Genomic DNA, 12,047 nt, shown 5'->3' with positions numbered 1-12,047 from the left:
GGACAGATCATCACTCTTTTTAGGTAGAGATGAAGTGAGGACTAATGCTGCCTTTCACTAAAGCTCATACCTCGGCGTTTCCGACCTCCGACTTGGAAAAACCAAAGAAAACCCCACCTCGACTCAGAATTCCTCCTCGGAAGGTCGGGAAGGTGTCCTCTACCCCGAGTCCAGCACATGACATCATATCAACATGGCTACTCCCAGCATCACCAGTAAACAAAGTAGCACATCTTTACTTTTAAATGAGCTATACGACACACACACACACACACACACACACACACACACACACACACACACACAAGTATTTGCTTTAGATCAATCAACAAACAAACATATTAGCTGTTAAATCTCGAACATTAACTGTAAAGTTTGATGTTTTGAGGAGGAAAATGTACATCACTCATACTGCTAATGTTAGCTGGCTAGAATGTTTTTCTCTCACTTTGTAGCTCAAACACACGAAGGTCCAAAAATATCATGATATAACATAATTCCCAACGGCACCACTATCAGCAGGCAGCCGAACGGCATTGTGGGTAATGAAAGAAATCGTTAACTGAAGAGAAAACGGCCCATCGTGTCGATGAAAAAAAAAAAACCCTCATAATTTCATTACAAAGTAAATCGTGGTTACGGTTAAAGATCGACGTTAGTTAGAATTATTAATAAGCAAGGGTGGAGTTTTCCTTTAAATCGCGCACTTAAAGGTGCTCACTAAAGACGTCACGTCTCAGGATTAACGCCGATATCTGGAGAGGCCGTCGATAAATACTAATACACACTGCTGAACAAGCAACCTGTCCCGTTCAGTCCATTTTAATTAGCCTTTTATTATCAATCTGCAGTTATTGATGCAAAATATGTTCAAGCAGACTGAGCATTTTAATGTGACTGAAGCTGAGGCCTGAGTCGTTAGACATTGCACTGCCTGTGCACTGAGAAGTCGTCGGATAGGAACCGGGGCATGTCCCACTGTAAGCATGAGCACAGACCGGTACATTCAGTCTCCGATCGTATTTTTCGAAGGAAACGCTAATGAGATTCTAGCTTCTCTGGGGCCACGAAATTGATCACGAAACGGCTCGTGCACATTTCTCAGATGCATCACGGACGTGGATCTGCTCCCACTGCGTACACACCACACGCACACTCATGCTTCGAGACTATGACATTCAGGTCTGCCATCTGGTATCAACATCATCGAAATTCAATGCTTTTGGTCTTCTCCGAGGGAAAAAAAAAAAAAAACCCAAATGTAATAATAATACTAATGATAATAATGATTCGCAAGAATGGCTGACTACCACTCTTTAATCTTTACAGTACCTCTGCATAAGCAACGAGTGTTTTTTTAAAAAAAAAAAAATCATCTCCACGAGAAATCAATCACCAGCTATGCAACACAGTGATGTCTAAATTTAGCCACGCGCATAGAGAGAGAAAGAGAGAGAAGTGGAGAGAGAGAGAGAGAGAGAGAGAGAGCGAGCATAGCTCTACATAAGTTACAATTTTCATGTTGCATTGAAACCATGAAAAAAAAAAAAAGAAGAACAGACAAAACTGAACCTCGAATGTACTGCACCCGTCGGCCTCGCTATTAAATATCGTTACAATGCATGGAAATGAAAGAAAATCGGATGCTGTTCAGTGCAATGTGTCGTCATCTCTAAAACAGTAAAGAGAAAACAGAGATTAGCGGAAGAAGAAGAAGAAGGAGAAGAAGAAGAGATGGAGGAGGAAGGGTTTGACATAAGCACACTGATAAACACAGAGAGGTATCGAGTGATCAAGAGGTACAGAATCAGCGTGAGGGTTGGGGTCTGTCCAAGTTACTTTCCCCAGGGCTTTGTTCACTTCCTTTAGCCAAACATGTTCGTAGTATCCATTCATCATTTAGAAATGTGATGTCACGGCGAGCGAGTGGTCCATGGCACCTCAGTGAGGAATGGCAGAGGACCGATGAAGAGTCATCGACATACAGTGTGAGATGATACCTCTTTTTTTTTTTTTCCTTTTTTTTTTTGGAAAACAAGAGAATGTTTGGAGGTGAGAAACTGGAGAAAGCTGCATGGAGAGGGAAAAGGGGATGACGTGGAGACAGCAAGCTCCTCAGCCGTCGGAAACGGGAGGAGAAACCCAGCCGTACTTCTCATGGGTCTTCACGAGACTCTTGAACGTAGCTTCGGCTTCCTTGCGGCTGAAGGCTTTCTTGGACTTTCCCGCTTTCCTGCAGATCCGGCCCTACGTAGGGGACAAAAAAAAAACAAAACAAGAAACGATACTTAAAATCTGGTTATAAACCACACATTTAATCCTGGAACTGGACAGTAACACAACACTGACTTTCCAAAAGCATAAAGATAGCTTTGCTGGAAAGGTTAGAGGAACACGGGTGAGATTTAGAGGACAAGAACCTCCACTGGTTTTTATACTTAAATGTTCTTTCTGTTACAATAGCAATACCCTTCCACATACGTGATCTCCGTGATTACTTTGACTCTCAGGGGACAGAGAGTATGCCATCCCTCGCACCTAAAGACATTGCTGTGAACGTGATCTCCCAATGACAGGGTGACCACTTTTCTGAGGACTTTTGCTCGTCAACTTCTATTAGATAGTTCTCACTGCAAAGCCAAAAGACTAAGGGTTGATCTAACTCCTCCTATAAGCCTAAGCCTAAGCCTTAGCCTAACCTTAATACACGAGAAGCACAACAAACACACCGAGTTGTCTCCATGCCCTGGACTTTAATTTGGACCAGCTCCGACTTGCGCTTTCTATGATATACAACATGCCATTTATATGATTATACAATATACACAAGGTGTCTCAAAAGTCTCCGGGGACTACAGTATGTTTGCCAGCACCACGTCGGTTGTGGCTTCGTCAGCGGATGCTCGTCGTCGTCCGCTTCTCGGTCGGTCTGCAACACTTCCGAGTCTTTTTGGATTTGTTAAGAAGTTTGGCAACACGGTCATGTGATGTGCGTGATGTGTGTGATGTTCTCGCCATGTGTCCTGTTAAAGTCCATCGCAACGTTGCGACAGCTTCCCGATCCAGCCCTGAGAACGGTTTTCAATACGTCCTTCTTTTGTCAAAGGCGTTCTCAAAGGCTATCTGAAAAAAATAAAATAATAATAATAATAATAATAATAATAATAATAATAACATTTTGTACAAAAGTCTTAATTTCCCCAGTGTATGGAGACTTTTGGGACACTCTGTAGGTTTGTTGACAAATTGCTAGCAAAACAGTAGTAGTGTTTTTGTTTTAATCTGAAAGATTCTGTATGAACGGAAAAAGCCGCGTTCAGGGTTTGTACTCGTTATTATAACACGGCCAGTTCTTGGTTGAATTCTCGATTCTGATTGGTCAAAAGTTTTTGATTCATTTTCACCGTTTTTTTTTTTTTTTTTTTATGAATGTACTCATTCTAATAAATTATTGTTTCTATACAGAGTAGGGACCTTTTCATTTATTTTAAAGAAGTTGCGTAATTGTTGATATGGTGAAACTTTCTCAAAAGTACTAGCGTAACTTCTTGTAAGTAATAACAGGAACTCATTTCTTTCACGGACGTTCCACAACATTAAATGAACCTAGAAATGGATTAAAAAAAAAAAAAGAAGTATGATGCTGTGGTATAAGAGGAATAAAAACATATCTGGACATGCTGTTAACGGAAAATAATCGACGTCTGCTTCACACATCTTCACTCTCATTGCTGCTTGTGTTCCTATAACAGCGTGCCCCGTCTTGTCTTATTCCTTACTTTATAGCATTTTTTTAAAAAAAGTACAGTCTATTATGAATGAATTCATTGCATTAATTATTATTATATCATCACCATACTGCACTCTTCTGCAGTTTGGATAAAATACGAATCCGCAAAAGTTGCAGCTGAGATCGTCTACCAATTAAACAGAGCATCGGTGTGATGGAGAAGAGCTAATGATCCTGAGTAAACTATTCTGCAGCCACGGGCCCCGTTTAACACCCTGACTCGAATGAGTGCCGAAGCAATACACCGCTCTCGGCTTACATCTGCTACTCTTTAAAGTACGTTTACACGCTCTCGTTCTTCCCGTTCCAGTCAGATTCGGAAAGTTACCGAGGACGATCTGAATATCCTTGGGAATGTGTTTGACCAGAGAAGTCTAAGTAAATATTTGCCTCACGGGTCATTCTGATCATTAGGAGAGTTTTGTGTAGGAAGCAACGGTGCAATTCTATCACGTTAATCTGACCCTGACGTGTAATAGAGACAAAGCGGTGTAAGAGCAACGCCAGTGGAAAATGTGACCCTGTTCGCGATCATTTATTAAGAAAAGGCAGCACAATGAAGAGTAAATGATTGCGCTTGGTAACGAGCAGGGAAGGAGTTTGAGAATGCACGCACTTTCAGGTGTGTAAAATATTTAATACGTGCTACTGCGTGCGTCTGACCCACATACTGTAGAGACCTATGGAGAATATACTGTCGATTAGGGTTAGAGATTTTTACAGCAATCGTTTTTGGACAGTTCTAGACATGGGACAGATCGGGTATACAGTACGAGGTTGGGGGGGGGAAAAAAAAAAGAAAACTCGATCCAGTTTCGCAACAAATCAAGCAGCGCTGAATTGCGACGTAATATACAGCAACATAAAGTAACTTACGCGGTAAAAACAATAACACCAAGTTGCCATGCCAACAGTGAGTAGCTAGTATGGTTCTAAACCTCAGACTTCCACTTGTTACAATAGATTCAATATCATATTAAGGCAATGATTCAATAGTTAACGATACCACTGAATGTGCTCTAATACAACCCTCCACGCTCTAGCTAGCACTTGGGAGAGATGCTTATTACGTTGGTTGTGATGCTCATATTGGCTGATACTCAAAGTTTTAGTGTCAGTATAGTAAGGGGGAAAATTGTATCGTTTCATCTCTACGCACTTCTATTCCATTTACAGTTCATATCTGTTGAGCTTCGTTTCCCGAATCAGGACATGCTCCTGGATTAACCTCCCATTGCTGGATCTGATCTCTGATTGCTTTTGAACAGTCACTGCCCTGTGATGTCATCACTGTGCGCCCTGATCCTCTAACCACAAACGAGCCCTTCTAGCTTCGAGTAGTTTGCGTTCATAGCTCGCTTTAAATACTCCCCTCGAAATAGGAAGATGCAGCATTGGAGTGAATTGAATGAAAATATTGAAGCTGCTTTTATCATCAATTCCGTGATCGCAAAAATAATCGCAAAAAAAACAAAACAAAGAAAAAGGAAAGAAAGATCATCAAAATAAATGATCCCTAATTGAATTCGAGTTAACCGACTACGAATGCATGATTTTCATGGGGCTGCACTTGATGTTTTCCGTCAGTGGTGAAAGCGAACCCTTCTGACCTGCCATAATATGGTAAATGTGATATTCTAATAATTAAAAACAAAACAAAACACAAATTCTGTGCAAAATTACCGCCAGAAAATCGGTCATTCTGACCGCAAAAATCACAAAAAACATTGTGAAATCCCGGTGGGAACGTTTAAATAAAGTTTGACGTTGTTTTTGTAGCCATCTATCCTGCTGAATTTTCATTAGCTAGCTACTGCAGCTATACACACGTGTACTAACAGCGTTTGAACTTTTAAACTGCAGCTAAACAGAGTGACGATTTCAATACTGATTCGCCCTCGCGTTTAAAAACTGAACCGCACAATTTCTTGCCTGAACCGGATGAAGAGTAGAGCAACACGAACGTTGATCCAAGGATATGATCTACTTGTTGACATGCCAATAATATGGCAGCGATGTAAATAATAGTCTCAAATCAATCAAGTATTTGAAATATACACTATGGAGCCTGAATACATCTATGTGGGACAAATAGATTCGATTTAGTAGACACACACAAACACACGTTCCACTCAGGGTGTGTGACAGTGACAGGGCAGAGATGAGATGCACGAGGCCCGAGGTTGGATCCATGCCAGTGCTAATGCAAGAGACTACATTGCTAGTTCTATGAGCTCTCTGTGTGCAATAGCTCAGCGTCGTGGTTCGTCGACGAGTTTAATTGACCGTTCAGCTGAACTGAATGGATTCAATCTAAAGTTAAAAACAAATACAAAGATGGTAACTTGATGAAGGAAATTTGTGAAGATACATCCATCCATTTTCCATACCGCTTATCCGACACAGGGAGATCTGGGAGCCTATCCCACTGAACTCGGGGCAGGTGGGGGACAACCCTGGACAGGTTGCCAAATCAGCCTGTAATGCATGTCTTTGGACTGGGGGAGGAAACCGGCGTACCTGGAGGAAACCCCCAAATCATGGGGAGAACTTGCAAACTCCATGCACGCAGGGTGGAGGCAGGATTCGAACCCCCAACCCTGACGGTGCGCTTGAGGCAAACATGCTTCCCACTAAGCCACTAAAAGCATAAACATATTAATCTTCAGTTGTCGAAGTATTTATTTTGTTATTCTTATAAACGCACATGGTGTCCGTCCGCTTTGTAATAATAACCTGACAGATGACATGTTGCAGCAGGATAAATACGAAACGCTTCTATAATTTGGCTTCATAAACGACTCGGGATATGATACGCATCATAAGCAGCGATTTGGACAAAATGAATAGCAGTTATATTAAGCAGTACTCTGCAGCCTGTGTTAATCGATGTACTCAGCTCATGAGCTAATAGACCGACCGATGTGTGTGTGTGTGTGTGTGTGTGGGGCGCAGTGTGCGATGCCCGAGTCTCAGGGTCGTACCCATGCCAGCTCTGATATAAGAGACAGAAATAGCTCACTCTCACTACAGGCTCTCAGAGAGTAATGGCCCAGAAGTAACTCAGCGCACTCACTTGAGAGAAGAGGATCCCGATTCGGCTCACAAAAGCCTGTGATTTTTGGATTAAAGGGGTCTAACTAAACCCTAATTAAGCCACCCAGCACGCCATCTTGCCAAGGAAGTGGAGCGAGAGGATAGTGGGAATAGATCTTTTTTTAAGGTCTGTCCACGGCTTATGTCCTGCAGCTCCTCCAGTGTCGGTTCAGTGTTAGTTCAGTTTGTATCGAGCGCCTCGGAGTAAACCCAGATGGGTAATCCTCTGAATGAAGATCCGTCAATGCATGGAGTCGTATTGTGGGAAGCCGCAGTCGTTATATAACCTACATGAGGCATAGAGGGATTTCAGTAATGCTGCTTATGCCACGGCACTGCTGAATTCTCGAATCTGATTGGTCAGAATTCAGCTCTGAAGGTTGCAAAGGTGAAATGCAATGCACTCATACAAATTCATTAATAATAACAACAACAGCACAGGAATTTTGTATGGTCGACACGCCACATAAGCTACGCCTAATAACAATCGCTGACAGAGGGACGATTTCTGTAAGGAGGCTTTTCTTTCGGTTTTATGGAAGGAGTCTCCACTGTCAGCGCTTTGTAACAGATTTCCACCATGGAACAGTCTTCAGTTGGGGTTTGTGCGTTCTGCTTTCTTGGTTAGGTGACCAGTTTCGTCTTAACTTCAAGAGAGTAAAACGAGAGGCTGGTGAGGGAATGACGGTTTATGGCTGCTATAACGTAAGTGATAACAGGAACTGACTGGTCTCATGGACGTTCTTATATAAATATATATATATATATATATATATATATATATATATGCTTTTCAGCCAAAATCCCATGCCATGGTTTTTTCCAAGTTCCATCTTGGCTAAGTGCAGGAACGACACAAGGGAAAAATCAAAGCAGCAGCACTGTCTTTCAAGTGAACGCTTTCTGTTCCGGAATTCTGTCACTGCTTTTCTCTTTGAACATCAAAGAACCTCGTTTGTGCGGCACAGAAATTCCCTATTAAAGCTTCAGCCTCTACAGCAACCAATCAGATTCATCAAATTGTACCCCGAAGCCTTAAAGCCACAGAGGACTCTAGCCAAAGAGTAGCCTACAAATAACGAGTAAACTCTAATCCAGAGCACTGTTGTAGAATTTATTGTAAATAATGTCTGCAGAAGAAGGTCATTAAAAAAAAAAAAGAAAAAAAGAGAAAAAAAAGGTCATTATTAACCTTCGTGATAAAACCGCAGTACCATATCTCTGTTTTAGCTCCTCTGGGACTCTCTTGTGTCAGCACTGTCTAGATTGGTAATTGCCCTTGAATGCTTCAGGCGATGAAGGCGAGAGGCCGTGAGCTGTAAATCTGGCATGATAAAGCACTTTTAGACACCTTGAAAGAAAGACATCGGCGAGGTTAGTCAGCTTCTTTCACGTTCTTTACAAACGTCAGTGCAACATAAAAAAAAAACCCTCCATCTGCAGGCTATACTATAGTATTAAAGCTGCAATATGCAACATTATATTAGAAATGTTATTGCAAGCAACTTGTGGGAGGACATCACACAGCATCAGTTGTGTTGCGCATCCCTAATATGATGTTCGAGAATACATTCACCGCATATTCAAGCACCAAGGTCATGGCAGCAATACGTTTTCTTTTTTCTTTCTGCACATGACATATTTGTGAGTATGTTTGATGTACGGGTCTAAAAAAACCCAACAACCTCTAAATCCAACCCGATCACTCTGAATATTTTAGGCTCCCCCCCCCCCCCCCCCACACACGGTGAGCGATAATTTGACTCAACAATGCTAGTTCTATAATTTTGTAACAAAAAAGTTACATACTGCAGCTTTAAGTCCATCGTATGTGCGTTCACCTTCATGCGAAGGACACCAAAGATGCTCATGATGTAAGGAAATAGGGATAACTTCGAATGTAACAGCATAAACAGCAGATTTGGACATTTTCGTATTGTTCATTGCCTACCTGTTGGGACTTAAGGAGTCTTTTGTGAGACACGTAGCGTAAACCATACAATGCATGTCTATCAAGGTTATTCAGGTCACTCAGAAGTTGTGAAACGTCTAAACCGATGAATCTGCAATATGGCCTCTCTTTGCCCTCTTAGGTAAGACAGATGGTGTAAATAAGCTTGTGGTCTCTCTGCCCATAAAATGTAGAGCTTTCAGTTTCTAGACACAATGTACTGTATGCTTTTCCTCGTCTCTGGGGTGCTAGCATCAAGCGGACCTCTTTTGGAAGGTTCTTGTGGTGTACCTTTAACTAGCTTTTAGAGTAAAGCTTTAAAAGGTACATCAGTGGTCCTTAATGTTCAAATATGTACCTTCAAGTATTTTATAGATGTATTCTTGATGTCGCTACGCCAGCAGCCTGGTGCCTTCGTTTCTTTTAAGTTCTAATATACACCTACAAATCTGAAGCACGATCACACCTGTACACACACACACACACACACACACACACACACACACACACACACACACACATATACACAAACCCCAAACCTAAAAGCAGATGGCATAAACAATGCAATGTAGACTCTGATAAAGTCGAAGCACACTCTGTCCTCCTCTTAAAGACAGATGGCATAAACAATACTATTCTGTCTATACTCTTATGAGAGCAAAGCAACGCATCACGTGACCGAGGGCAAAAACACAACATCTACCCTCATGAACCTGTAGATCTGGTGACTTTTTAATCCCTTCTAGCCAGATTATAGAAAAAAAAAGAGCCTAGGGACTTTTTGAGCAGACGTTAGATATTGTTCTGCACTCAATACGGCTGTCCAGCTTACAGTACAGCTGCTCTGTTATACTAGAGCAGGTTTACACGACTCACCGTTTCCCCAATGACCAATCACTGATCACTTTTGTTCCAAACGACGAATCACTGATCACCATCATCCCAAACGACCAATCACTGATCACCACTGTTCCAAACGACCAATCACTGATCACATTTGTTCCAAATGACCAATCACTGATCACCATTGTTCCAAACGACCAATCACTGACCACTTTTGTTCCAAATGACCAATCACTAACCACTTTTGTTCCAACGACCAATCACTGACCACTTTTGTTCCAACGACCAATCACTGACCACTTTTGTTCCAAAAGACCAATCACTGATTACCATTGTTCCAAACAACCAATCACTGATCACTATTTTTCCCAATGACCAATCACTGATCACCATTGTTCCAAACGACCAATCACTGATCATTATTCTTCCCAATGACCAATCACTGATCACCATTGTTCCAAACGACCAATCACTGGTCATTATTCTTCCCAATGACCAATCACTGATTGCTGTTGAATGTCACACATTTTTTCTTTTTAAACTCTCTTTTTGGTGAAACTTTTTTATTTATATTTTATGTATATGAATATTTTTATTTTGATCTTGGTGATATTTAATACTAAAGTAATAATTGCAAGTTATTCCACCTGCACCTGTTTCCTTCATGTCTATTTCTGGACTACTCAATATCACTGCTTCTTCTGCTCAGCATTCTTGATGGAAATGACAATATTCTTTATTTTGTAAATATGGAAATAGTTTTTTTTTTCTGTGTGTGTGTGTGTGATGCCGTAACCAAAGACGACTTATTTCAACGGAAATAAACTGTCTGTTATTTTCTATTCGGATGAAACTGTCTAGTCTAAGTTTATTCAGAAGAGATATATATCTATATATATATCTATATATATATAAAACATGCAAATTAGTCCGTTACATCATCTGAAGACTTTCTTTTGAGCATGCATTAGCGACTTTGCCCTGAAAGCTCTTGAACAACCGTGCTTCTCACCTGTCCTTTGACGAGGCTGGCGGCGAACTGCCTCATCACGGCCTCCACGGTGTAGGCGCTGGACCAGCCGCGCGGTGTCAGCAGCTCCATGCAAATGGCTCCTCCGTCCAGCACGTAGCCGTTCTCCAGCCTCGGCGTGAGCACGCGCACGAACGGTGGTGAGAACGGGAAGTTGTCAGGGAAGGAGATGTTCAGCAGGATGTACTCGGTGTTGGTCTCCTTCATGTCCTGCCACAGCGCCGAGTCCTTGTCCACCTGGTGCAGCTTGACGTTCCAGTCGTACAGGTTGTCGTCGGCGAGCTCCACCGTGATGAAATCGTCTCCCAGGCGCCGGATGTCCTGCAGCTCCTTCATGAGACGCCGCGTCCTCACCTGCGCACAGTGCTGCCTGTTGGGCGCCAGAGGTGGCACGGAGCTCGAGCTCGACTTGGCGCTTCCCGTCTGCTGCTTCTCCTTCGTCTCCTTGCTCGGCTTGTCCTTTGCAGGAGCTTTGTCTTTGGCGGAGACGTCCGAGCGCTTGGCCTTGATTTCCGGGGTGCTCAGGATGTTCGTCTCGTTTTGGTGACAGTGCTTGGTGCTGTTTTTCTGATTCCCTTGCTTAGTCCCTTTCGGATGGTGCTTGGGGTCTTCTGTGTCTCGGTCGTGCAAGCGGATCAGACCGATCTTTCGCAGAAGAGTGGCCATCACGTTGTCCTTTTTTTTTTTTTTTTTTTTGGGAGTGGGGGGGGAAGGAAAGGGGGGGATTCCGCAGCTCTCCCGATGGTTACGTGATGGTGACCACAATGCACCAGGATTTGTTCTCACTGCAGGCACGGGAGATGATGAGGAGGAGGACGAGGAGGATGGTGAGGAGGATGAGGATGAGGAGGAGGAGGAGGATGACCGCTGGGCGCCTGAGAGCAGCCCGCTTTCAGTGCATCATCCCACAGAGCTGGAATCAAACACATACATAGCTCATAGAACACATTCATATAACATATGAATATAGCTGTGGATTTTTTTTTTGATCTGGAAATTTAAACCCAGTGCGTCAATGAATGCGCGGTCATTACGGCTGCAGCAGCCTGCGGACCTTTTCATTGTCTATTACAGCACACAACACCAGCATTAATCAAAGCTCCGATCACTTACCTTCTTCTTATTATTATTTCGATGCCTCACCCCGGGAAATAGATCCGATCTCCCCTTGCTTAATCCAGATCTGATCTGCTCTGATCGAGCTTAAGCCTTTAACTCAGCTCTGTAATGTCGCTTGCAGTAAACCAGTCCGACAAGCTCTCTCTCTCTATCTCCTTTCTCTCTCTATCTCCTTTCTCTCTCTCTCTCTCTCTCTCTCCTTTCTCTCTCTCTCTCCC

At 42.6% G+C, this 12,047-nt stretch overlaps 1 protein-coding gene across 2 annotated transcripts; it reads right to left on the bottom strand.

The window, feature by feature from the left end:
- Positions 1-307: 307 nt before the first annotated feature.
- Positions 308-11,382, bottom strand: ube2ql1 (ubiquitin-conjugating enzyme E2Q family-like 1). 2 transcript variants are annotated; one of them, XM_053638425.1, is made up of 2 exons: positions 10,693-11,382; positions 308-2,247 (listed from the first exon to the last, which is right to left on the bottom strand). In XM_053638425.1, the coding sequence occupies exons 1-2, from the start codon at positions 11,374-11,376 to the stop codon at positions 2,116-2,118; spliced, it is 816 nt and encodes a 271-aa protein (XP_053494400.1). In that variant the 5' UTR covers positions 11,377-11,382; the 3' UTR covers positions 308-2,115. The 2 variants fall into 2 exon arrangements, 1 of the variants encoding a protein (XP_053494400.1); XR_008387329.1 differs by having other exon boundaries at positions 2,109-3,123; positions 10,693-10,793.
- Between the last annotated feature and the right edge of the window lie 665 nt (positions 11,383-12,047).

The sequence above is a fragment of the Ictalurus furcatus genome, chromosome 12, assembly GCF_023375685.1.
Source record: "Ictalurus furcatus strain D&B chromosome 12, Billie_1.0, whole genome shotgun sequence".
Lineage (NCBI taxonomy): Eukaryota > Metazoa > Chordata > Actinopteri > Siluriformes > Ictaluridae > Ictalurus > Ictalurus furcatus.
Note: the sequence above shows the minus strand (reverse complement) of the source record. Positions and strands in the feature narration are given on the sequence as shown.

Bases quoted from the DNA above. Each gene is read 5' to 3' on its own strand.
- ube2ql1 (XM_053638425.1), bottom strand. From the start codon at position 11,376: ATGGCCACTCTTCTGCGAAAGATCGGTCTGATCCGCTTGCACGACCGA. The intron at 2,248-10,692 runs GTGAGAAGCACG...TCCCCTACGTAG, and splicing joins CCAGCCTCGTCAAAGGACAG to GGCCGGATCTGCAGGAAAGC.